The 26,147-nt window shown below is 42.4% G+C and overlaps 1 protein-coding gene across 3 annotated transcripts in view; it reads right to left on the reverse strand.

Moving 5' to 3' along the window:
* LOC122938780 overlaps positions 1-26,147 on the reverse strand; it is a 291,534-nt gene that overhangs the window by 209,975 nt on the left and 55,412 nt on the right. The window contains exon 1 of one of the 3 annotated variants that reach the window (XM_044294557.1): positions 6,452-6,575. The exons of the other annotated variants lie outside the window; for them this stretch is intronic. Within the exon in view, the coding sequence (XP_044150492.1) occupies positions 6,452-6,532 (81 nt within the window). The 5' untranslated portion in view covers positions 6,533-6,575. Of the gene's footprint in view, positions 1-6,451; positions 6,576-26,147 lie in introns of those variants that run through there. 3 annotated transcript variants of the gene reach the window in all.

Here is a 26,147-nt window from a genome sequence, read left to right on the forward strand (position 1 = left end):
TAGATCATTAGATGCCCAAGAGGAGCATTTTCCCAGTTTGAATGTAATGCATTAGAAAGAAAGTAGGAATATGAAAGATGGTCTAGGTAACACAATCCCGAAAAATTGGAGCTTTGTTCCTGCAGTGGATGAGGGGGTGGAAGCGAGATTCAATCTTCGCGCCCTAAATGAGTTTCGGACAGGGAAGTGCCTTCAATAATGTTATATAGAGGTTGATGACATACTGAGGCCTGGGCAGTCCAGATTCCCCAGTTCTTCCCAGCTCCAGGCGTCGGGACTTCAGCGTGCTGGCCACCCAACACAGGAACAGCAAAAGTACAGGCAGCGATGAGGTCTCCGACTGCAGCAAATAAGAGCTGGAATATTCCAGAAGCCGACCACGTGGTGGTTCTCCAGACAATTCGGTCTGACGGGTGTCAGTGGACTCAATTAGGTCTGGATCCGGGCGTGCTGCGGGTGGTCACCCACGCCCGCTCCTGTGGCTTGATAGTAGGCTCTTGGCAAAGGACCAAAGTCTGTACGGCAGCAAGTCAGGTTTCCGGAAGTTCCCGGGTAGGTGTATCAGGCGCTTAGGCCACGCAGGCCCCAAGTATTTCCAGACAGAGCCTCAGTCATGAGAGGCACGGTAAGGTAAGAGCAGTTGTGGGATTCTGAGTATGTGCGGTCGCGATGCAGAGTATGGCTGGTGTCTTGTGTGTAGCCCGGTCTTGGCAAGATAGCGAAGCTGCCGAAGCGCACTCGGGAGCTCGCAGGGCCAGTGATGATCCAAACGGGCGGGTTCTGCAGATTTCCCCACCGGTGGTCCCGAAGGAGTTAGCAGGGCTAGACAGCACCAGTAGTCCATTCGTTCTACAAGCGGGGCTCATGCTGTTCTTTAGGTCACGGTCTTCTGTGAGCGCTAGGCCCAAACTGTAACTCCGGTCCTGGTGGTTCGATTCACCCGATATTGGGTTAAAAATGTAGCCTGGAGTAGAGTTAGTTGGCTCTGAGGTGTTTAGTAGCCACCAATAATCTGTTTTTGCATGGATGCAGTGGATTTAATTCCCCAGACAGAGCACTGTAGAAAACCAGCCGCTCTCCTCGACTTCCGGACACACCCGCATGTTTGAAGGACTCTTAAGGGACTACATACAGGAGTATGTGACTGTAAATAATATTATAAGTGATAACCAGCAAGGATTTACCAAGGACAGAAGTGGTCAGACTAACCTGATTTGTTTTTATGAAATGGTAAGTAGAAGCCTGGACAGAGGGGCGGCTGTGGATGTAGTGAGGTAAGTAGAAGCCTGGACATAGGGGTGGCTGTGGATATAGTAAGATAAGTAGAATCTTGGACAGAGGGCCGGCTGTGGATGTAGTGAGGTGAATAGAAGCCTGGACAGAGGGGTGGCTGTGGATATAGTAAGATAAGTAGAAGCCTGGACAGAGGGGTGGCTGTGGATGTAGTGAGGTGAGTAGATGCCTGGACTTATGGGCGGCTGTGGATGTAGTGAGGTAAGTAGAAGCCTGGACATAGGGGTGGCTGTGGATATAGTAAGATAAGTAGAATCTTGGACAGAGGGCCGGCTGTGGATGTAGTGAGGTGAATAGAAGCCTGGACAGAGGGGTGGCTGTGGATATAGTAAGATAAGTAGAAGCCTGGACAGAGGGGTGGCTGTGGATGTAGTGAGGTGAGTAGAAGCCTGGACAGAGGGGTGGCTGTGGATGTAGTGAGGTGAGTAGTAGGGCAAGTTTTCTATGTGTGACCATATTGACTCTTTTATACTATTATATGTAGCATACACATGTCTATAGGTTACTTTGGGTGAACTTACAGCTCTCCAATTAGTATGCAGATTTTACACTCAAGGTCTGTAACCCCTTTTTCCCTGTTAGTCCGGTATATGAGAGGGAGGTTGATTTTGGTCACATTACACGGGGCGCCTCACCACCCCCCTTTACCTTGTCCTTTGTGTCATATTTATTGTCATTCATTTGTGTCTTTAATAAACTACATATATTTTATATGTGTGTCTTCTCATTTTATATGGGGTTATTGGTCTTTTTCGTTTGTTGGCCCCGTGAGGTGAGTAGTAGCCTGGACAGAGGGCCGGCTGTGGATGAAGTGAGGCGAGTAGAAGCCTGGACAGAGGGGCAGCTGTGGATGTAGTGAGGTAAGTAGTAGCCTGGATAGAGGGGCGGCTGTGGATGTAGTCAGGTAAGTAGAAGCCTGGACAGAGGGGCGGCTGTGGATGTAGTGAGGTAAGTAGTAGCCTGGACAGAGGGGCAGCTGTGGATGTAGTGAGGTGAGTAAAAGCCTGGCCAGAGGGGCGGCTGTGGATGTAGTGAGGTGAGTAGAAGCCTGGACAGAGGGGCGGCTGTGGATGTAGTGAGGTGAGTAGAAGCCTGGACAGAGGGGCGGCTGTGGATGTAGTGAGGTGAGTAGAAGCCTGGACAGAGGGGCAGCTGTAAATGTAGCGCTTCTGGATTTTGCAGAGGCTTTTGATCCTGTCCCTCATAGACGTTTAATAGGTAAAATGGTTTTAGAGCCGTGTCCAGAGAGTTGTGGTCAATGATTTCTATTCAGAATGGTCCCGGGAAATGTAAGGTAAACTCAATGACAGCAGAAACAACAGAAAGCATAGTGTTAATCTGTTGTTACTGGGCAGAGGTCTAGACCAATCACAGCCAGCCTCACAGACAGCCTGTCTGGGAATTCCTACAGCTCCTGCTGCAAGAATCATTATTCACCAGAGACAGGAGCTGAAGAGACATTCACTCCACTGAGAGATGAGTTTTATGGGAACAAGAGGCCAATATAGGTATTTAAAACAAGTTATATTATGTTCATATTGTTAGTATTGTGTTAAGAACTGTATACTGAACTAGATACTGAACTAGATATATATGTGTTTACTTACAGTTCCACCAATTGCAACCATACTGAGCCATACAATCATACAAATTGCAAAAGCAAACTGCAAATCTGCAGTAGAACTATTAGTTAGACCTCAGATATACAGTACAGACCAAAAGTTTGGAAACGCCTTTTCATTCAAAGAGTTTTCTTTATTTTCATGACTATGAAGGCATCAAAACTATGAATTAACACATGTGGAATTATATACATAACAAACAAGTGTGAAACAACTAAAAATATGTCATATTCTAGGTTCTTCAAAGTAGCCACCTTTTGCTTTGAGTACTGCTTTGCACACTCTTGGCATTCTCTTGATGAGCTTCAAGAGGTAGTCACCTGAAATGGTCTTCCAACAGTCTTGAAGGTGTTCCCAGAGATGCTTAGCACTTGTTGGCCCTTTTGCCTTCACTCTGCGGTCTGGCTCAGCCCAAACCATCTCGATTTGGTTCAGGTCTGGTGACTGTGGAGGCCAGGTCATCTGGCGCAGCACCCCATCACTGTCCTTCATGGTCAAATAGCCCTTACTTCCAAAGTTTTCCCAATTAATCGGCTGACTGACTGACCTTCATTTCTTAAAGTAATGATGGCCACTTGTTTTTCTTTACTTAGAATTTGTATTATGGCAAGAAAAAAGCAGCTAACAGTCTATTCAGTAGGACTATCAGCTGTGTATCCACCTGACTTCTCCTCAACGCAACTGATGGTCCCAACCCCATTTATAAGGCAAGAAATCCCACTTATTAAACCTGACAGGGCACACCTGTGAAGTGAAAACCATTTCAGGTGACTACCTCTTGAAGCTCATCAAGAGAATGCCAAGAGTGTGCAAAGCAGTAAAGAAAGCAAAAAGGTGGCTACTTTGAAGAACCTAGAATATGATATATTTTCAGTTGTTTCACACTTTTTTGTTATGTATATAATTCCACACATGTGTTAATTCATAGTTTTGATGCCTTCAGTGTGAATCTACAATTTTCATAGTCATGAAAATAAAGAAAACTCTTTGAATGAGAAGGTGTGTCCAAACTTTTGGTCTGTACTGTACCTCTCAGAGAGAGATCATAAAGTGACAGTACAGATACTCAAGAGAGAAATATATCCACCATTTTATGTTCAATGACAAGATTGAACAGTTGAACCACAATCTTATGCATACCGCCATTTTGCGATATATTTTCAACACGTGTTATGTACATGGACTATCTACTGCAGAGGCGGCAGTGTTATATATGAAGAATAGTTGACGTTAATAAAGAAGTTATTTGAAGCATTTGGTGTGCTCTTTAAACCTACTGTTTCAAAAGAACGGCGCTAGAGGAATTACAGAGTAATAGACAGTCTGGTTAGACTAAAAGTATACAGGGAGTGCAGAATTATTAGGCAAGTTGTATTTTTGAGGATTAATTTTATTATTGAACAACAACCATGTTCTCAATGAACCCAAAAAACTCATTAATATCAAAGCTGAATATTTCTGGAAGTAGTTTTTAGTTTGTTTTTAGTTTTAGCTATTTTAGGGGGATATCTGTGTGTGCAGGTGACTATTACTGTGCATAATTATTAGGCAACTTAACAAAAAACTAATATATACCCATTTAAATTATTTATTTTTACTAGTGAAACCAATATAACATCTCAACATTCACAAATATACATTTCTGACATTCAAAAACAAAACAAAAACAAATCAGTGACCAATATAGCCACCTTTCTTTGCAAGGACACTCAAAAGCCTGCCATCCATGGATTCTGTCAGTGTTTTGATCTGTTCACCATCAACATTGCGTGCCGCAGCAACCACAGCCTCCCAGACACTGTTCAGAGAGGTGTACTGTTTTTCCCTTCTTGTAAATCTCACATTTGATGATGGACCACAGGTTCTCAATGGGGTTCAGATCAGGTGAACAAGGAGGCCATGTCATTAGTTTTTCTTCTTTTATACCCTTTCTTGCCAGCCACGCTGTGGAGTACTTGGACGCGTGTGATGGAGCATTGTCCTGCATGAAAATCATGTTTTTCTCTTGAAGGATGCAGACTTCTTCCTGTACCACTGCTTGAAGAAGGTGTCTTCCAGAAACTGGCAGTAGGACTGGGAGTTGAGCTTGACTCCATCCTCAACCCGAAAAGGCCCCACAAGCTCATCTTTGATGATACCAGCCCAAACCAGTACTCCACCTCCACCTTGCTGGTGTCTGAGTCGGACTGGAGCTCTCTGCCCTTTACCAATCCAGCCACGGGCCCATCAAGACTCACTCTCATTTCATCAGTCCATAAAACCTTAGAAAAATCAGTCTTGAGATATTTCTTGGCCCAGTCTTGACGTTTCAGCTTGTGTGTCTTGTTCAGTGGTGGTCGTCTTTCAGCCTTTCTTACCTTGGCCATGTCTCTGAGTATTGCACACCTTGTGCTTTTGGGCACTCCAGTGATGTTGCAGCTCTGATATATGGCCAAACTGGTGGCAAGTGGCATCTTGGCAGCTGCACGCTTGACTTTTCTCAGTTCATGGGCAGTTATTTTGCGCCTTGGTTTTTCCACACGCTTCTTGCGACCCTGTTGACTATTTTGAATGAAACGCTTGATTGTTCGATGATCACGCTTCAGAAGCTTTGCAATTTTAAGAGTGCTGCATCCCTCTGCAAGATATCTCACTATTTTTGACTTTTCTGAGCCTGTCAAGTCCTTCTTTTGACCCATTTTGCCAAAGGAAAGAAAGTTGCCTAATAATTATGCACACCTGATGTCATTAGACCACACCCCTTCTCATTACAGAGATGCACATCACCTAATATGCTTAATTGGTAGTAGGCTTTCGAGCCTATACAGCTTGTAGTAAGACAACATGCATAAAGAGGATGATGTGGTCAAAATACTCATTTGCCTAATAATTCTGCACTCCCTGTAATGCCACAGTGCAAAAGGCACTACATAGTGCTGCGCCTGCCACATTGGCTGTCCTTGTAGATCATATATTAAAAAACAGCACAATGTCAATCAGCTGCTTCTAAGGCCACCAGGATATTGTCATGCATTAAACGAGGCATTATACGAGGCGTGGACTCGCAGGGCAGGGATGTAATATTATATTACCACTTTACAAAGCGTTGGTGCAACCTCATCTGGAATATGCTGTTCAGTTCTGGGCACCAGTCCATTGAAAGGACGCCCGGAAGCTAGAGAGAGTACAGAGGAGAGCGACTAAACTGATAAGGGGCATGGAGGGTCTTAGTTATGATAATTCAATGTATTTAGTCTTGAGAAGAGACGTCTAAGTGAGCCATGATTAACCTGTACAAATATATAAATGGGCCACAACAAAAAATACGGTGAAAAACTGTTTCATGTAAAATGCCCTCAAAAGACAAGGGGCACTGCCTCCGACTGGGGAAGAAAAATCTCAGTCTCCAGAAGCGTCAAAACTTCTTTACTGTAAGAACAGTGAATCTGTGGAATAGACGTCCTCAGCAAGTGGTCACAGCAGGAACAGTAGATAGTTTTAAATTCTTAAAAGTAAATTACATTAATGTAATTATGTGTCTGGAAAATAGATATCACCTTCTCCCCAGCTGGCTCCCCACTTCTTTTCAGCTGCCGGCACCCTCCTTCCCCGAGACTGGAAATCTTCTTCCCCTCCATTAATTCAGGAGTAGATTACAGGAGTAAACTTTTTAGAGCGAATGGAGATCATGATTATGGAAGCTTTTTCTATCCGGTGCTTTTCATGATTCATGGGTTTTCACCCCCCTTCTGTTTTTATTGTTTTATTTGTCTCCGTCCCATTCCTCTGCTTCCTCTTTTTTTCAATTTCAGTTTTTTCTCTCATGCTCTTTACTTACTTTCTCTTCACACTCTTATTTAGACAAAATATTCATGGTCTTTGGACTACGCTTTATTACATTATTAGATATGATTATACCTTATGATTGCATGTCCAGATATCATTTCTCATATTCGACACAGTTTAATTGACTTCCATGTTATTTTATTATTTTCTGTATTCTTTATATTTTCTCAATAAAAATAAACAAAGAAATGTATACCGAAGAATGTTTACCAACACCTAAGAGCAATCAGAGGGAGACTGGTGCAGATGCCCCAAGCACATCGCCAACTAGCTTAGCTTCCCCAGAGCATCAGAACATTCTTACATCCGTTTGGTGTTCACGTAATAATGTTTATTTCAATCAAAATAAACTGATTTAAAAAAAAAAAAGAACATCCTTACATACTCTAACAAATAAAGTACATGCTAAAAAAAGCTGTATAGAGGAACAAGGGTCTATCTGCGATGGCAACGGGCGGCGTGTGTCAGATTCTAAAGTGCATTTGCCACAGTACAGGACAAGACACAAAGATGTACGGACGAGCTTCAGAGTAATACAGGAGGTCCGATCACAGCATGCTGTAATTTTATTTCGGCAGCCTCTCGGCATGTTTGCGTGCTGCGGCCGTACCTTCAGCCGGCCCCCATTATAGTGAATGGGGCCAGAGCGGACTTCTGGCGACACAGTGGACTGGCATGACACAGGACTGATGGTAGCGCTCACCTTTTCTTCTCCGGACAAGCCCTTTTCCTGATGCCCCAAACAATCGGAAAGAGGCTTCATCAGAGAATATGACTTTGCCCCAGTCCTCAGCAGTCCATTCACCATATTTTCTGCAGAAGATCAATCTGTCCCTGATGTTTTTTTTGGAGAGAAGTGGCTTCTTTGCTGCCCTTCTTGACACCAGGCCATCTTCCAAATATCTTCGCCTCACTGGGCGTGCGGATGCGCTCACACCTGCCTGCTGCCATTCCTGAGCAAGCTCTGCACTGGTGGCATTCCGATCCCGCAGCTGAATCCTCTTTAGGAGACAATCCTGGCTCTTGCTGGACTTTCTTGGACGCCCTGAAGCCTTCTTAACAAGAATTGAACCTCTTTCCTTGAAGTTCTTGATGATCCTAGAAATTGATGATTGAGGTGCAATCTTAGTAGCCACAATATCCTTGCCTGTGAAGCCATTTTTATGCAACGCAATGATGGCTGCATGCGTTTCTTTGCAGGTCACCATGGTTAACAATGGAAGAACAATGATTTCAAGGTTAAAGAGGACCTTTCACTAGTATACAAACTAAAAACTAACTATCTGTGGGCAGAGCGGCGCCCAGTATAGGCTCCGGTGTCTCAGCTCCGTCTGTTTTACTGGACTGATTTTTTTGTAGGTGGGGTGTCCCTTGCTGCAGTGCTGGCTAATCGCAGCGCACAGCTCATAGCCTTGGATGAGAAACCTCACATGAATGGTCTCAGTAAGCTTTACCGTTGGCATGACAATTATTTTTCCCAATGTCCCAAACAGTCTGAAGGGGACTCAATCAGAATGAATAACCCCAGTCCTCTGCAGTCCAATGCCTGTACTTCCTGCAGAATGGAAAAAACACGAGCCTATGTGCGGTCCCGTGGTCCCGGCCACTAGAGAGGTCTGCATTTTTTCCTATAGTGTGCAAGCACGACCACCTCTGATGGACTACGTAACCATGAAAACAAGCAGTGTTGTAATGTGATGAAAAAATTAATACAGCCCACAAAGGAAGCAATATGGACAATCACAATACATTAGTAAGGGCCCGGTATTAACTTCCTCTAGATAATAAATGAGACAACCCCTTTAATATTGGACAAATTTACTATTCTGGAGCGTGGACCTTCATAGATCTGGAGTATCGTAAATTCTGCACCAGATTTATGCTAGAACTCTGTACACATGCCCAAATATTGTTTGTAAACCAAAAAGTTGTACCAAAAAACTCAATCTTCCCTTAATATTTTTATTCTAACCAGTCTCTCATGTCTACTCTTTTGGTTTGTCCGGGTGCTTGTATTAGACCTTACACTGGTGCTATATGAATAAAAGATTATTTGTAGCATTGGATAATTATAAAAGTACAACTTCTGATTGATCTCTGCGCATACGCCCATCTACGATTTGTATGAAATGTAATAGTTCGTATTTTATACTGATAATCTTGAAGATTTGTTGTTTTTGTGCTGTTTTTTTCTGAAGTACAGACTTTACTGCTACTATACTTATTTATTTTATTCTCTTATATAGTGCTGACATATTCCGCAGCGCAGTACATACATTAGCATCACAGTGTCCCTAACAGGGCTCACAATCTAAGGTCCCTATCAGTATGTCTTTGGAGTATGGGAAGAAACCGGAGGAAACCCAACGCAAACACGGGGAGAACATACAAACTCCATGCAGACATTGTCCTTGGTCAGATATGAACCAAGCGGTGCAAGGCACTTGTGCTAACCACTGAGCCACCGCCAACCACTGAGCCACATGCTGCCCATACATATCTAGTAAATGACCCCATAGACACATATCTTACACATCAGACACATATCAAGCTGGATTTGTGCTATAATTTGACTTAATGTGACTTTTAGAGGTTCTCACCAATTTTTAAAAATGATGTGAAAAGGAGGTGGGGCTTAAAGCAGCCCTCCGGATTTACTATAACTTATGACAGAAACTAGTGTAAGTTATAGCTCATGTGTGCCAGCTCCTGGCTGGAGTACACTTGGCGCAGGGCAGAGATACACCTAAATTATTAAAAGACATCTGCCTACTACTACCACTACAGTAATATTATTTATCATGTATTACTGCAGATAATACTCCAGAATCATGGTGGCAGACTGCCTTTAAAGTGATGCTGTACTTTGGGAAAACGTTGGATATGTCAATATGATTTATCAAAGGTTTTGGAGGATGTCCAAGTGTAACTGCTAGAACAAGGAGAGAGAAGCGCTCACATCATGCACTCTCTGTCCTCGCTGCACAAGATGGAAACATGAAGGGCCCATAGACTTTCTATTGAATCTATCTTGCTTCAGTCTCCTGCAGGAGGCGCTGTGAGCGATTCTGTCTTCTCATCAAGGGCCTCGTCATTTAGACTGACACCGATCAACACTTTTGATATGTCACTATTCCCAAAGTATAGATATACTTTAAGATATTTCAACAGAAAAGAAAAGTTCCATATATCAATCATGGATATAAACTTCTCCAAAATGAATCTCCTAACAAAATACAAATGAAGCGTAATTGTCATGGGACAGACATAATGAAGACGTTCACAGATGCCAGCAGTCCCTGTGCCGCTAGTCACTAATAACCCCTTGGTGGAAATCCTGGGTCTCTTGAACATTACAAATACAAGCTGCTGAGCCAAGAATCAGAGTCGAGACTCACTGACATTGTCGAATGTCGACCAATTATTTTTCTAAACAATTTTAAATTTGACTGGACTAATTTTAACTTCACAATAAATTATTATTCTGCTTTTGTAAGTAATTATCTATGCAAAAGGAGTAAATCATGATATAAAATTATTGATGATATTTGTATTTTCACAGTGTCACGGAGTAAATTTACTGAAGTCCTGTCTTATGAAGATAAAAACAAGCCTGGGACAAAACAGTAAAATAAATCAATAATTTGATTAAACTTCTATTAACCAGATTACAGTCATTATGTAAGTATAATAAAATTTATGTAAAAATGTTTTTATTTTTTAATGTTTAACCACTTAAGGACCGGGCTCATTTTCACCTTCAGGACCAGGCATTTTTTGGAAATCTGACCAGTGTCACTTTATGTGGTGATAACTTTAAAACGCTTTGACTTATCCAGGCCATTCTGAGATAGTTTTTTCGTCACATATTGTACTTCATGACACTGGTAAAATGGAGTAAAAAAAATGCATTTTTATTTATAAAAAAATACCAAATTAGCAAATTTCCAAGTTTCAATTTCTCTACTTCTATAATACATATTAATACCTACAAAAATAGTTATTACTTTACATTTCCAATATGTCTTCTTCATGTTAGGATCATTTTGGGAATGAAATTTTATTTTTGGGGGACATTACAAGGCTTAGAATTTTAGAAGCAAATCTTGAAATTTCTCAGAAATTTTCAAAAAACAACTTTTTAAAAGACCAGTTCAGGTCTGAAGTCACTTTGTGAAGCTTACATGATAGAAACCACCCAAAAATTACCCCATTCTAGAAACTACACTCAAGGTTTTTGAAAGGCAGATTTTGCTAGACAGTTTTTTTTTTTTTACGCCATGCCCCATTTGAAGCCCCCCTAATGCACCCATAGAGTAGAAACTCCCAAAAAGTGACCCCATCTAAGAAACTACACCCCTCAAGGTATTCAAAACTGATTTTACAAACGTTGTTAACCCTTTAGGTGTTTCATAAGAATTAATGGGAAATAGAGATACAATTTCAAAATTTCCCTTTTCTGGCAGATTTTCCATTTTTATATTTTTTTCCAGTTACAAAGCAAGGGTTAACAGACAAACAAAATTCATTATTTATGGCCCTTATTCTGTAGTTTACAGAAACACCCCATATGTGGTCGTAAACTGCTGTACGGGCACACGGCAAGGCGCAGAAGGAAAGGAATGCCATATGGTTTTTGGAAGGCAGATTTTGCTAGACTGTTTTTTTTTTTTACACCATGTCCCATTTGAAGCCCCCCTGATCAAAAAAGTGACCCCATTTAAGAAACTACGTGATAGGGTGGAAGTTTTGTTGGTACTAGTTTAGGGTACATATGATTTTTGGTTGCTCTATATTACACTTTTTGTGAGGCAAGGTAACAACAAATAGTTTTTTGGGCACCGTTTTTTTTTGTTATTTACAACATTCATCTGACAGGTTAGATCATGTGGTATTTTTATAAAGCAGGTTGTCATGGACGCGGCGATACCTAATATGTATACCTTTTTTTAATTTATATAAGTTTTACACAATGATTTCATTTTTGAAACAAAAAAAATAATGTTTTAGTGTCTCCATAGTCTGAGAGCCATAGTTTTTTCAGTTTTTGGGCGATTATTTTAGGTAGGGTCTCATTTTTTGCGGGATGAGATGACGGTTTGATTGGCTCTATTTTGGTCTGCATATGACTGATTGCTTGCTATTACACTTTTTGTGATGTAAGATAAAAAATGGCTCTTTTTTTTTTTTTTTTTTTTTACGGTGTTCATCTGAGGGGTTAGGTCATGTGATATTTGTATAGAGCCAGTTGATACGGACATGGCGATGCCTAATATGTATACTTTATTTTTTATGTAAGTTTTATCATGTTATTTTAAATCATGTATTAGTGTTTCCATAGTCTAAGAGCCATATTTTTTTCAGTTTTTGGGCGATTATCTTAGGTAGGGTATGATTTTTGCGGGATGCAATGACGGTTTGATTGGCACTATTTTGGGGTGCATATGACTTTTTGATCGCTTGCTATTACACTTTTTGTGATGTAAGGTGAAAAAAAATTGTTTATTTGGCACAGTTTTTAGGTTAGGTCATCTGATATTTTTATAGAGCCGGTCGATACGGACGTGGCGATACCGTATATGTATACTTTTATATTTATTTATGTAAGTTTTACATAATAACAGCTTTTTTAAAACAAAAATAAATAATGTTTTATTGTCTTCATATTTTAAGCCATAGTTTTTTTATTTTTTGGGCGGGGCGATTGTCTCAGATAGGGGCTCATTTTTAGCGGGATGAGGGGACGGTTAGATTTGGTGGGCATACGCCTTTTTGATCGCTTGCTGTTGTACTTTTTGTGATGCAAGGTGACAAAAAATTGTTTATTTAGCACAGTTGTTATTTTCTTTATTTTTTACGGTGTTCAGGGGGTTAGGTCATGTGATATGTTTATAGAGCTGGTCGATACGGACGCGACGATACCTAATATGTCTATATGTCTTTTTAATATTCTTTTAGACAATTTTTTTTACTTTATTTGTCACATTTATTTATTTTTTACTTGAAACTTTTAATTTTTTTGTAAAACTTTAATTTTATTAACTTTTTTTTCACTTTCTTTTTTGTCCCACTATGGGACAGCATCTGATCCTTGTTTCAATACATCTGTATTGTGCTGTATTGAACTGTTAGCGTCTTACAGTGTAAGACGCTAACAGTTGCCTAGGAGACCCAGCCTGGGGGCTGGGCCACTTAGGCTTCTGTACATGACAGGCCCCAAGCCTTGGAATGGCTTGGGGCTGCCATGGCAACCATCGAGTCCCCGTCACAGCAGCGCGGGGACCCGATGCATGAAGTGAGGGAGCGCAAACCTCCCATATGCCGCAGGGTTAATCCACCAGCATCGGCGTTATTGCCGATGCTGGTGGATGCAGCAGGGATCCGGCTGTCAGTAACCGCCGGATCTCTGCTGCTGATCGGGGGGACCGCACGCGGGGGGAGGAACGACTGTAGGACGAGAACGCTCGTCCTCTAGCGCTAAGTGCCGGCGATTGAGGACGAGCATTCTGATCCTAGGTCGTAAAAGGGGTTAAAATAAATAAATAAATAAAAAACTATTGACACCACTGAAGTTTGTCACAGCTTATCTGATAAGGTTCAAATAGCCTAAAGCTAGTAGATTCCTGTTTCTGGTCATTTAAAACATAACGTTTATTTCCTTTTTATAATACTAAACAGAAAAGAAATGTAAAGTTATAGGTGCTGGTGAACTAGGAATATAGGTTATTTCACCTATATATTCTGCCTATCAGAATGCGTCTATCCTTATCATGATTGGTATTTCAACAGATTTCTTATTTGCACTTTCCAGCTCTTTATTCTATTATCTGGATTCTTGGATTTATATCTAAATAGATCGCAATCATGGAGATCACATATCTAGTCGCATTGATTCTCAGTCCCTAGTTTAACTTTTTACATATATACTCTGTTGTGAATCCCTGCCACTTATGTGTCTTACACGAGGTGTGTCTGCAGTTACACCAAGTTCGGACACTGAGTTACAGCCGCACCTAAACTAAAAACCGGATTGCAGCTCCCCAATATGTTTCACCACGAATGTGGCGTCTTCAGGGGAAATGGAGCTACTGTCAACACGAGCACCAGGTAAGCCAGTGTTTTTAACTACTGTGGGTGGGTCTTGCCTTGTCAGACATCCAATCGATACTAGGCGCTCGTGTGACAGGGAAACAATCGAACCACTTACCACCGTCGGTACTGAATCATCATGCTTACGCTTCGCCGATGCATTTTGAATCAACGCGCATGCGTAGGAACTTTAGATTTAGTTTGTAATCGTAAATTTATTCTGCGCATGTCCCAAGGATTAGGTGTACTTTCTTCTAAGTCCAGGCGCATGCGTAGGGTCTTTTTATTGATGCTCATAAATTATTTTAAAAAATCTGTGCATGCGCTAGGTGTTTGGTGCATTTTCTTCTAAGTCCGTACGCATGCGCTGGAACTTTTAGTTTATGATCGTGATTTTGATCTACGCATGTACTTTAGATCGAGGTTAGTTTTAGGCTATTTAAATCTTATCATTTATTATCCCAGGTCCAAAGGGTCCTTGAAGGAAACTCACAGCTTATCTGACACCTTGGTCTCCAGGCCTATGCCCCCCTCCCTTGAAGGAAATTCAAAAATGATTTATGTCCAAATCAAAGTACAACTTTGATTTGGATGCTTTGATACAAATATAGATGACATAGTAATACGTTATCTGTGCAATGGCTGTTAGAATTTGTGTAGAAAACACATCCAATATCCAATTTACACTGATCCGTCATAACATTAATACCACTGACAGGTGAAGTAAATAACACTGGTATCCTGTCATCATGGCTCCTGTCAGGGCTGGGATATATCAGGAAGTGACCAGACAGTTCTGGAACTTGATAAGTTGGAAACAAGAAAAACTGGCACGTAAAGCATCTGAGCAATGCTAACAAGGGCCAAATTGTGATGACTTGGTGAGAACATGTCCAGGGTGGCCGGTACAGTGGGGTGTTCCCTGTACACAGTAGTAAGGAAAGGACCCAAAGCACTCCAAGGAAGAACAGGTGGTGACCCAGATGCAGAGTCAAGGCATCAAAGACTCACAGATGTGTGCAGGTTATAGGCTAGTCGATCTGGTCTGGTCCCAGAGAAAAGCTACTGTATCATATTTGCCTGATATATACAATAACAGTCCTGTGCAGGAAGGAGTGGAAAATGAACAAAATTCTATGTGAATGAACAAAAGAGAAATCTAAATCCAATCACTATTTGTGTCACCACCCTTTACCTTCTCCTAGGCACGCGTGCAAATAGTTTCTGAAGCAGGGAGGTTGTTCCTGATATCTTGCAGAACTAAGCCCAGATCTTCTATGGATGTAGGCTTGCTCCAATCCCAGAGAGACTGGGTGATGTTGAGATGTCTTTATCCTGAAGATAGTTCTTAAAGGGGTTTTCCCGAGATATTTTTATTTATGACCTATCCTCAGGATAGGTCATCAATATCAGATCAGTGGGGGTTCGACATCCCTGGTGATCAGCTGGTTGAAGAGAAGGCAGCATGCCGTGCCAGCACAGCCTACCCTTCATTCTTTACCTGCTCGCCGTCGACATCGCAGCAGTGAGCAGATGTCAAATCACTTCAATGGAATGGCTTCTTCCTCTACAAGTGTATGCTACAGAGCTGTCCCATTGAAGCTTCTTGTAATTACACTGCACACTGTTGAGATGTCAATGAGGAGCAGGTAAACAATGAAGGGAAGGCTGCATTAGCACGGCCCGCGGCCTTCTCTTCAACCAGCTGATTAGCGGGGGTCTGACACCCGGCACCTCCGCCGATCTGATACTGTTGACCTAGCCTGAGGATAAGTCCTCAATATACATGAATTGGATGAGCCCTTTGATGACATTGACTGGGTGTTTGAGGCCATTGTCCTGCTGTAGAATAAATTAGTAGTCATCTATTAACAATTCTATTTTTTAAAGCATTCTAACTTTGCAGCATTTTTTCCAAACCTTTGCACAGTACTGTATATACGTATATGCCTTCTATGAAATGAATATGAATAAATCTAACATGAGCTTTCTGTTTTGTTTCTGCTGCCTAGGACTTTCCAGTGGTCATTATGTGTTCACATGTTTCAATTTTGGAGGTTGTTATTCAGTGTCTATTAATATATAACAAAATAGACACTATAGGCTGGCACTGTTTTCTGCAGCTCAATAAGCTTTGCTGTTTAGACTGGTGCAGAGTCAGCAGAGGTTAGCAGATCTCTGCTGGAGACCTAGAGAAACTATGATCTAATCACATTGGTCTTGAGCTATGATTATGCTGTTTTTGAGTTTCACCTGCAGGATGAAGGAATATTTGACAAACTGCACAGCCCAGAGTGATTTTCACCTCTCAGTTTTCTCTCTCCCTGATACTTTCCAGCCAGTGCTTTTCAGTGGGACAGTAGTAATGTTTTTAGTAACTGTGTTGGGGAACCTGATCTTTACTGGTCTGGTGTACACCACCCCTGAGCTGCACACACCTATGTACTACTTCCTGTGTAACCTCTGAATTGAGGACATTATTTACGTTTCTTCTACTTTACCAAAGCTTTTAGCCATTACAATAACCTCTGACACCAGAATAATGTTCCCTGAATGCATTGCACAAATGTTCCTCTTTACGTTTTGTGTCGGGACGGAATTTCTACTTCTAAGCTCCATGGCGTATGACCGCTATGTGGCCATCTGTGTCCCTTTGCGTTATACTATCATCATGAACAAGGATATGTGTGTTGGATTATTCTCATTGCCCTGGCTCATGGGATTTCTGAATGCACTGATTCATGCTGTGTTGGTCTCACATTTATCCTTCTGCTATTCCCACAACATTAATCATTTCTTCTGTGACCTGAAGACCATGATAGCGCTCTCCAGTGATGACATTACCACCATTGAGATGCTGGTGGCTGTTGAATGTGTATTCTTGGGAGTGATTCCTTTCGTCATGATATTAATGTCCTATACCTGTATAATCACTACAATTCTAATGATACGTAGCTCAACTGGGAGAGTCAAGGCGTTCTCCAGCTGCTCATCCCATCTCACCATAGTGGTATTATTCTATGGTGTGTCACTCAGTTCCTATATGATCCCAGAGTCACTGCATTCCCAGGAACAAGATAAGGTGCTGTCCCTTATTTACACCGCTCTGGTCCCAATGTTAAACCCTCTAGTTTACAGTTTGAGAAACAAGCAGGTCCTGGGAGCTATAGACGCCTTAGTGAAAAGGTGCTTAAAATGTCTCTCAGCTTGATGAACCTCAGGATGCATCCAAATAGTGCTGATATATTCTCACCTGTCAGAGACACCCATGAAGTGACATCTAGAGCAGTGTTTCCCAACCAGTGTGCCTCCAGCTGTTGCAAAACTACAACTCCCAGCATGCCTGGACAGCCTTTGGCTGTGCGGGCATGCTGGGAGTTGTAGTTTTGCAACAGCTGGAGGCACACTGGTTGGGAAACACTGATCTAGAGAGATCCAGAAACTGGGAACTTCCTGGAGACCTCAAATGCACCAAAAAGGGTGAAATCCACGGCAATCTCTTTATAATTTGACAAGCTACATATTGTAAATCGGCACCGCGGGTCGTTATGTGCGGCTTTCACTGTAGGCACAGAGTCTGGATGAGATTGTTTATAAATCTCACCCACTTCGCTGCCTGTATAAGGCCTCATGCACACGACCGTATGTATTAAACGGAACCGCAAAATATATAGATGACATCCATGTGCATTACGTATTTTGTGGAACGGAACAGCTGGCCCCTAATAGATCAGTACTATCCTTGTCCGTTATGCGGACAAGAATAGGACAAGTTCTATTTATATGCAGAATGGACATATTGAAACAGAATGCACATGGAGTAACTTCCATTTTTTCGCATACCCATTGAAATTAATAGTTCTGCATACAGTCCACAAAATAAAACGAAACGGACACGGAAAGAAAATACGTTCATGTACATGAGCCCTAAAACAGATTGAAAGCACACAAGTCACTCTGCAGAAAACTTGCAGCATATATGCTAGCAGTGGCGTCTCTAGCTTTCAAATTTGGGGGGGGGGGGCAGCTATAACAGCAATACATTTACATAAGTATGCTTAGAAATGCTGCAATACTTTACCCAATACCTAAAACCGCAACAGGGAAGAAAAGTCCTGCTGTCTGTGGTTTAAAAAAATAAATAAAAAATCACTCAGATTTCAACATGTCCTAGTTGCCTGTGGATGACACTTTTATAGGGAGGGGGATCTGTGGATGACACTGCTATGGGGGGGCATCTGTGGATGACACATACGTATATAGCATCTTATGCTATGTGTCATCCACAGATCCACCCCATGACAGTGTCATCCACAGATCCCCCTCCTCCCTTGGGGGGGCATTTTAGTTGGGGGGGCACAGCGTGATGTAGGGGGGGCCTGCCCCCCCCCCCCCCGGCGACGCCACTATATGCTAGGTGTGGCTTAAAGTACATTTGATGCAATGGAAACTCCAGAACACCCACATGTATATTGGGCAGCAGCCTGGAAATCAGGAGAAAAGTATATAGAGATATGACTCTGGCAGTAGCCGTGACAGCCAAGACCTAAAGCTGTATTCTTCACACCAATGGCTGCATTCAGAGAACTGCAAATGGTATAAAACAAGGTTTATACAAGTACGTGACTTCTCTTACGGCTAGTTTTATGTACAATAATGCTGGCCATACACCTAAGATGGAAGTGACTGAAATGACCACCTGCTGACCATTGTTTTTAAATTGCAAGCATACATTGACTGTGATGGCCGACAGCAGAATACTGTCTGCCAGAAAAAATTATATGCAATGTTGGACTTTTTTGCCAACCCACAACTATAATTTCCCATGTACGACTTTTTGAACCTGTGCACCATTCGTGATAAACTAGAGTGAGCCATCTGCTTATTATTAATTGTCAATCATGGTGCTGAACAGATCTGTGCTGAAGGCATAGATCTGTTCAGACAAAGTGTAAAGTAAAATACAGTACAGTACCCTATATAGAGAACTGTACTGTATTATACAGACATCAGACCCACTGGATCTTCAAGAACACATTTATCACTGATTAAAAAAATAAAATAATTCCCTACACATGTTTGGTATCGCCGCGTCCGTAACGACCTGATCTATAAAACGGTCATGTTACTTTACCCGAACGGTGAACGCCATAAAAATAAAAAACTATAATGAAATTGAAATTTTGCCCACCTTACTTCCCAAAAAAAAGGTAATAAAAGTGATCAAAAAAGTCGCATGTACGCCAAAATTGTAACAATCAAACCGTCATCTCATCCTGCAAAAATCATACCCTACCCAAGATAATCGCCCAAAAACTGAAAAAACTATGGCTCTTACCCTGCTTTCACACCTGAGCGTTTCTCAAACGCGCGTTTTACGTGCGTTTTTATGCACGTTTTTTGTAATAGTAAACGCGCGTTTGACGCGCGTTTGTGTGATTGACTGCAGTGTCCTATGGCCACAAACGCGCGTCAAAACGCCCCAAAGAAGCTCAAGTACTTGATTATGCGTCGGGCGTTTTACAGCGCGATCGTACGCGCTGTAAAACGCCCAGGTGAGAACCATTCCCATAGGGAAGCATTGGTTTTCATGTGTTGAGCGTTTTACAGCGCGTTTGAACGCGCTGTAAAACGCTCAGGTGTGAACTTAGGGTTAGACTATGGAAACACTAAAACATGATTTTTTTGGTTTCAAAAATGAAATCATTGTGTAAAACTTACATAAATAAAAAAAAAAGTTTACATATTAGGTATCACCGCGTCCGTATCGACCGGCTCTATAAAAATATCACATGACCTAACCCCTCAGGTGACCACCGTAAAAAAAAAAAAAAAAAGGTTTAAAAAAAGCTATTTTTTGTCATCTTACGTCACAAAAAGTGTAATAGCAAGCGATCAAAAAGTCATATGCACCCCAAAATGCCAATCAAACCGTCATCTCATCCCGCAAAAAATGAGACCCTACTTAAGATAATCGCCCAGGAACTGAAAAAAACTATGGCTTTTAGACTATGGAGACAATAAAACTTTTTTGGGGTTTTAAAAATGAAATCATTGTGTAAAACTTACATAAATAAAAAAAAAAAATTGTATACATATTAGGACTACTTTTTTTAGTTGTTTGTTTCAGTTTTACATAACAAAGCATTATGATTCTTTAGTGTCTCCACATTCTGAAAGCCATAGTTTTATTTATTTTTTGTGCCACTGTCTTGTGTAGGAAAAAGCACGAGCCTATGTGCAGTCTCATGGTCCCGTCCACCAGAGATGCCGATGCTTTTTCCTATAGTGTGCAAGCACGACCACCACTGATGGATTGCAGGGTGGTCATAACCATGTAAACGAGCAGTGCATAATGTGATGTATAAATAAATCCAGCCAGCAAAGGAAGCAATATGGAGAATCACAATACACTAGGAAGTGCCTTGTATTAACTTTCTCTACGTGATTAATGCTATTTGCTGAAGCGAGAGGAAACTATTAAAAACATTTCCTGTATCGTGATCGCCGTAACAGGAAAAAAAAAAAAAATTAAACCACAAGAATTGCTGTTTTTTTTTTCACCACTCCCCCCTCCCTAAAATTTTTTAATAAGTGATCAACAGTTGTAAGTACCACAAAAATGGTACCAATAAAAACTACAGTTCATCCAGCTAAAAACAAGCCCTCGTACAGCTCTATAGACTGAATTTTGTATTTTTTTTAAGTAATAAAACAAAAAAAAAATCTATCCCAGTTCAGTAGGTCCTGCTTGGCTTCTCCCGCTCTACAACACGGTGCGGTCAGACTGCATTCCGTTTTTTGGCGACAGGTCCTCTGTACGTTTGTGTGTTACCAGGAAGACCTGAGCTATGACTAAAGACAAGCGCTGTCTGAAAAGCATAAGCAACTGCTGGGATTTGTTGTACTACATGGGCTTTTGCCATTTTTCTTCCTGAATACGTGCCCACCCAGCGGGACCGCGCACCTACGGCTGGGCTTACATGAGCAGTGCCAGTTGTGGTACCAGGCAGCACAAATGTGTCTGGTTAGTCCCTACAAATCCGGGACTGCTGCAGTATTTGGTCATAACTGCCAGTGATGGAGAAACTGACGTCACAGTCCAGCGCTGGGCAAAAATCTCTGTGAAATCTTTAAAAAAATAACAATTGTCTATTTATCACAATCGTATTGCCGACTGTTGTATTACAGATTTCACAGCAACAGAAAAAAAAATTTAGAAACCGCCTCAGAGATTGTAAAAACAGTAAAAACTGGGGGGGGGGGGGGGGGGGGAGTGCGATCAGTGAGGGGTTCAGATGCACATTTATGTCACAAATAAATAAGAATTCAATTACTATATATAAAATAGAACAATTCCACGATATTTAGTAAAATATCACCCTAGGAGTTTAGAAGTCACACCTCACTGTCGCACTACAAGCTCCAGCATGGCACAGCATGTACATCCCTCATTATTTACCTCAGCAGCCTCACCACAGACTGCACACACTATAATTCTTCACCTCACAGGACTCCAGTCGAAACGAGGGATGCGCGCCAATGATCTCTATTGGTCATCCCGTGTCATGTGACCATCGCTCGCGCCAATCTACCAGCTGTAGTCCTTTCCCGCGGCTTCTCCTTTAGATTGCGCTGCCCTCCGGGACTACAGCTCCCATGACCGCCAGCGCGAGGCGCCTTCTAGCTGACATATTGGAAGCGGCTGGGTGCGGGTTGGTTTGTCCGGCGCTGTGTGCGGTTCTGAGTGCGGAGCTCCGCATGAGCAGCTCTCTCCTGTCTGCAGGGTAACGCATCACAAGACGGGTTGTTTCCAGTCCTGGCTGTGGGCTCTTGTATGCCAGCCCTCAGGCTGCTCCGTCTGAGGCAGGGACATGGCAGCATAGTGATGTGGTCCTAGTGTGACACACAGGTCGCCAGGAAATCACGTCCTTGCCTGTTGAGGTCCAGGTGTGACGAGGTGGCCATCTTTACCTGCACGATTAAAGTCGCCGTAGCCTGTGTTTGGTGGCGTCTGTGTCCGCAGATTGTGACCACGGTGCCCAATAGGTATGGCGGGCAGACTGCACTTCAGTTACACAAGAAACACCTGGGCTTCTGAAGAGCGATGTGTGTAAAACGTGCCGGTTTCTATAACAAGGCGCGGAAACATTCTAGTTGTTATATTGGGCATTGTATTTTCAAAATAACTGGTGTCATCTGCTGTACGGTATTAGAGGCAATGGGGTCAAACTAGTCATCGCATTCTGCAGGCCAGAAAAAAACGTTTTGCATTTGTTCTGACCATTTCACGCCGGACTGTTATATCCACCTGGGCGATAAGCTGATCCTTCATGATGAGGCCTTGCCATCCATTTTTCCCAAGGTTTATACATGATTCTGATTTATGCATTGAAGACACATCTCCCCCTTCAAGAGACCTCGCTTTGACCCTGTAAGCCAGGACTACCACACGCTCCACTTGGTTTACAACCAGCAGTTGTTTGCATCTGGAAGTCCTCCACAAGTACAAGGATGCCAGCACGACCACTGCTATCTGCAAAGACGTTAGCACACAGACCGATATGTACTTTCAGACACGAGAAGTTGGGACAAGGACCAACCCATTCCAAGGAATGAAGACTAAAAAAAACTGGCACTGAGAAAAAATGGGGCAGAAAAAATGCGCCCGCGTCAACCAGTCACATATGGACTCTGTACATGTACAGAGCCTGAACTCGGCAAGCCATCTGTGGGAGAACCATGGAAAATAAGACACGATCACATGTATCCTACCAATGATGCACCTTACACAGAGGACTCACTAAATCAGGACTCCGGTGACAGACGATAACCGGAGATTCTCCTATCCCAACTAAAGAGAAGGTGAATGCAGATCAACTGGTAAATGAGCAAATGTTTTGGGTTTTTGAATCTTGTCCCATTATTCTCATAGACTACAAACAAGACGCTTTGTAGACTGCTGGACTGTAATGAGGCCATTCTTCCTGCATAACTGTTAGTGCCGGCAGATTGCTTTTCCTCCCATAGTGGATAACTTCTCCCAGGGTCCAGGGTGGACCCTGGGAGAAGTTATCCACTATGGGAGGAAAAGCAATCTGCCGGCACTAACAGTTATGCAGGAAGAATGGCCTCATGACTCTCAGGGACAGTCTGAATTGTCTTAAGTGTATCGGTTTTCATGCTACATCACGTGGCGATATTGTGTCGACAAGGCGGACGCTGGCCCTGTTCAAGAGTGGGGGCACATCCATATGTATTTGTACTTCTTCTTCTGGACACAAGTTCCAGTGGGGTTCCATTATATCTATATTAGCGCGTCCCATACATCTTCACGGTCGATGCCTGTTCCCTTCCTCCCTTCGTTCCTCCCAGTAAGGTCATCTGGTCCAACCTTTTAAATCTTGTTTATGACAGTCACCTGACATCCTCTCTTGACCGTCATTTGACACCTTGGTTTGTCCTGCAGGTGTATCGGGGCGGTCCCAGTTTGGGCCTCTCTCTGCTGGACATCCATCACTGTAATCATTTTACAATATCCATTTGCCCCCTGATGATCCCACACCGTGGGGGAAACGCGTTGGGGTTGAGCACAGATACGTCTGTGTCTCTATTAGGTATCTTCTTAGGTGTCGTTTTTGTTTTGTTTTTGTCTTGTAGTCAGTTGCACCGTGTACCTGTTGGTATCCTCACCGATAGGGCAGTATACACTGTGCATTTAGGGGATATCCTTTCTGTCCATGCCCAATTCTGTTCACTAATACGGTTATTACCAGCCCGCATACTGTAGGGTGAACTAGGAGTTGCCAGGAAGGTTCGAGGACGGGGGGTCTCCACCATTAGGAGTCGCCCCTGGGCACAGGGCCTAGCTGTAGGATTATTACTAGGGTTATTTATCCCCCTATCGATTTTATTGGTGGACACCTTGTGCATGGACATTATAGGACTTTTTATGTGCTGTATGAATATTAATAAAGATTATTTACTACTAAGGGTTATATTGTAGCTGGACCTGGAATTGTTCCCTTTAACCCACTACATTCAACTATATCTATTAGGCTGGATTCTGTTAGAGAAGGTTAATAGTTTGCAGTCGTCTCCTATTAATCCTAGTGTCATCGTTTGACCATTTGAAATAGACCGCAATGGCGCATGTGGTGACAAGACAGGATCAACATTGCAATAAACATCACAGGTCACAGTGCAATACAACACCCACTCTGCAGTCCTCTTCTTACTGACTCCTCCCACTGATGACATCATCGGAGGTCCTTTAGCAGCACTAAGAACTGTCATGTATTCCCTGCTGCCTGGGGACCTTCAACATGTGAAAGGTGGTGTGTCTCACAGTCCTGTCCTTGATCTGAATGATCGCTCAGCCTCCTCTTCTACCTGCACGGATCACACAGATCGGTGTCAGGAGAGAGAGAAGAGTGCCGCCCCACAGCTCTCTAATTGATCCAGCAGAGCTGTATGTGTGCTCCCAGTTGTTATAATGCCCCCCCTAGGCCCACCCCCATCCCAGGGCAAAAGTGGACGCAGCAAAAAAATAAGTGTAAAAATAGGTATAATTTTATCCTCAATTCCATATATTTCTGTTGAGATATAGAGACAGAATATAGACCTTACAAGGCCTTCTGCTTGTTAACCATTTCATTATCCATCCATAATTTCCAATACAGTGGTCCTCCAAGATACAATGGCCTCAGGATACAATATTTTCAACATACCATGGACTTTTCTGGGCCATCGGAAATCAACTTACAATATCTCATACTCAGATCCGGCTGATCTACATGGCCATTCTCACTGGTAAAACCCCTGTATTGGTTGTCTGGCAGTTCCTCTGTGGTACTATGTGTTCTGTACCTGCCCCTGTCTGAGCCAGGATGAGCTGCTCCTTTGGACACCAGTTGAGTGGCAACTGCATTTAATTTTTCTCGTACATGTGTGAACTATGCAAGACCCTGAAGAAGCTCCTGTCCTCACCACTGAAAGTGATTTTACAGTTTCCAGCATCTATTCCTGTCTGTTTTACTTAAAAGTATATTCCCATCACAATGATCATAGTTTAATCTTGTACTGAGGTGCCAGTGATCATTTTTGCAAATATGTTTTATTATCCAATTCCCACCCTTCTTAATAAACTTCATTCCCTCCTACCCCAGTGTTGTATTTTTGTTTCCCATAGTTAAGGCCACCACTTCTCTGCCGAATCCATGGGCCGCTCTTGCGCAGAAGACGCACATTTTTCCACTGGCCGGCCGCTCATTGCATTCTTGAACGTGTATGCCGCCGGGCCGCTGCGCATGCACAAAGCTTTGTTCCTCTGTGCCGTGTCTAATACAGAGCTGTGCATGCTCTGTATGCAGCGCGGACATTGGAGAGAGACGTGGAGAGACAGGACGTGCAGGAAAAGTATCGGAGGACCAGGAGAGCTATAAACTGTGAGTGGCATTTGTGCATAAATAAATTCACCACAAAATCCACCAACGATATTATACTATAGGACAATAAAGGGAGTTATTATATCAAAAGGAGGAACTCAGATGGATGACAATATGGAGTGGAGCGAGGCAGACTGAGAACATTATAGGGGGGAAGGACACTGGGGAGGACATTAAGGAGTGGAGGGACGCTGATGGAGGATATTATGGAATGAAGGACATTATAGGAGGGAAGGACATGTGTATTTGGTGCACATTCTGTGGATCATTCTGTGTATGTCTCGCAATTTTGGTGTAATTGATAATCTTGAACACTGACGTGAGATATAGTGGATTCCCTATTTGTTATACAACCGTTATGTGGCAAAAATTAATCTAAGTGACAGTCATCCAAGTTTTTCTTTATGAAACATTTTATTATGTCAAAATACACTGAAATGCTTGATAACAATGCAAACTGCTTGAAAGCAAAGTAACTGTGGTACTTTTTTTTTTTTTATTCCAGTACCATATTGCTGCGATTCCTGCTCATTTTTCAGTGTGTCATCGTGTTGAGTCGTGAAACCGATCCACTAACTGATATCAGTTACTGAAATCAGTACTCCTGGAGCCTGCTTTCAACAGTAATTGATTATGAATTTTGTTCTTGACACTAATGATTTTGCAAATATTTGACCGAAATACAGACAATCAGTAATACCTTCTCAAATGTATTGCTAGGATATGACCCCGCTGGATGATAGGTGTGGTTCTGATGGCTTGTGCAGATGCCACCACCATGTACTTCAGTGCGGCCCACGCACATAGTTTTCCTATTTTCAATGTCCACACTGCAGTGAACCGAGGGCGGCTGCGTAAGCAGAGTCCGCTC

This window comes from Bufo gargarizans, chromosome 1 (assembly GCF_014858855.1).
Source record: "Bufo gargarizans isolate SCDJY-AF-19 chromosome 1, ASM1485885v1, whole genome shotgun sequence".
NCBI lineage: Eukaryota > Metazoa > Chordata > Amphibia > Anura > Bufonidae > Bufo > Bufo gargarizans.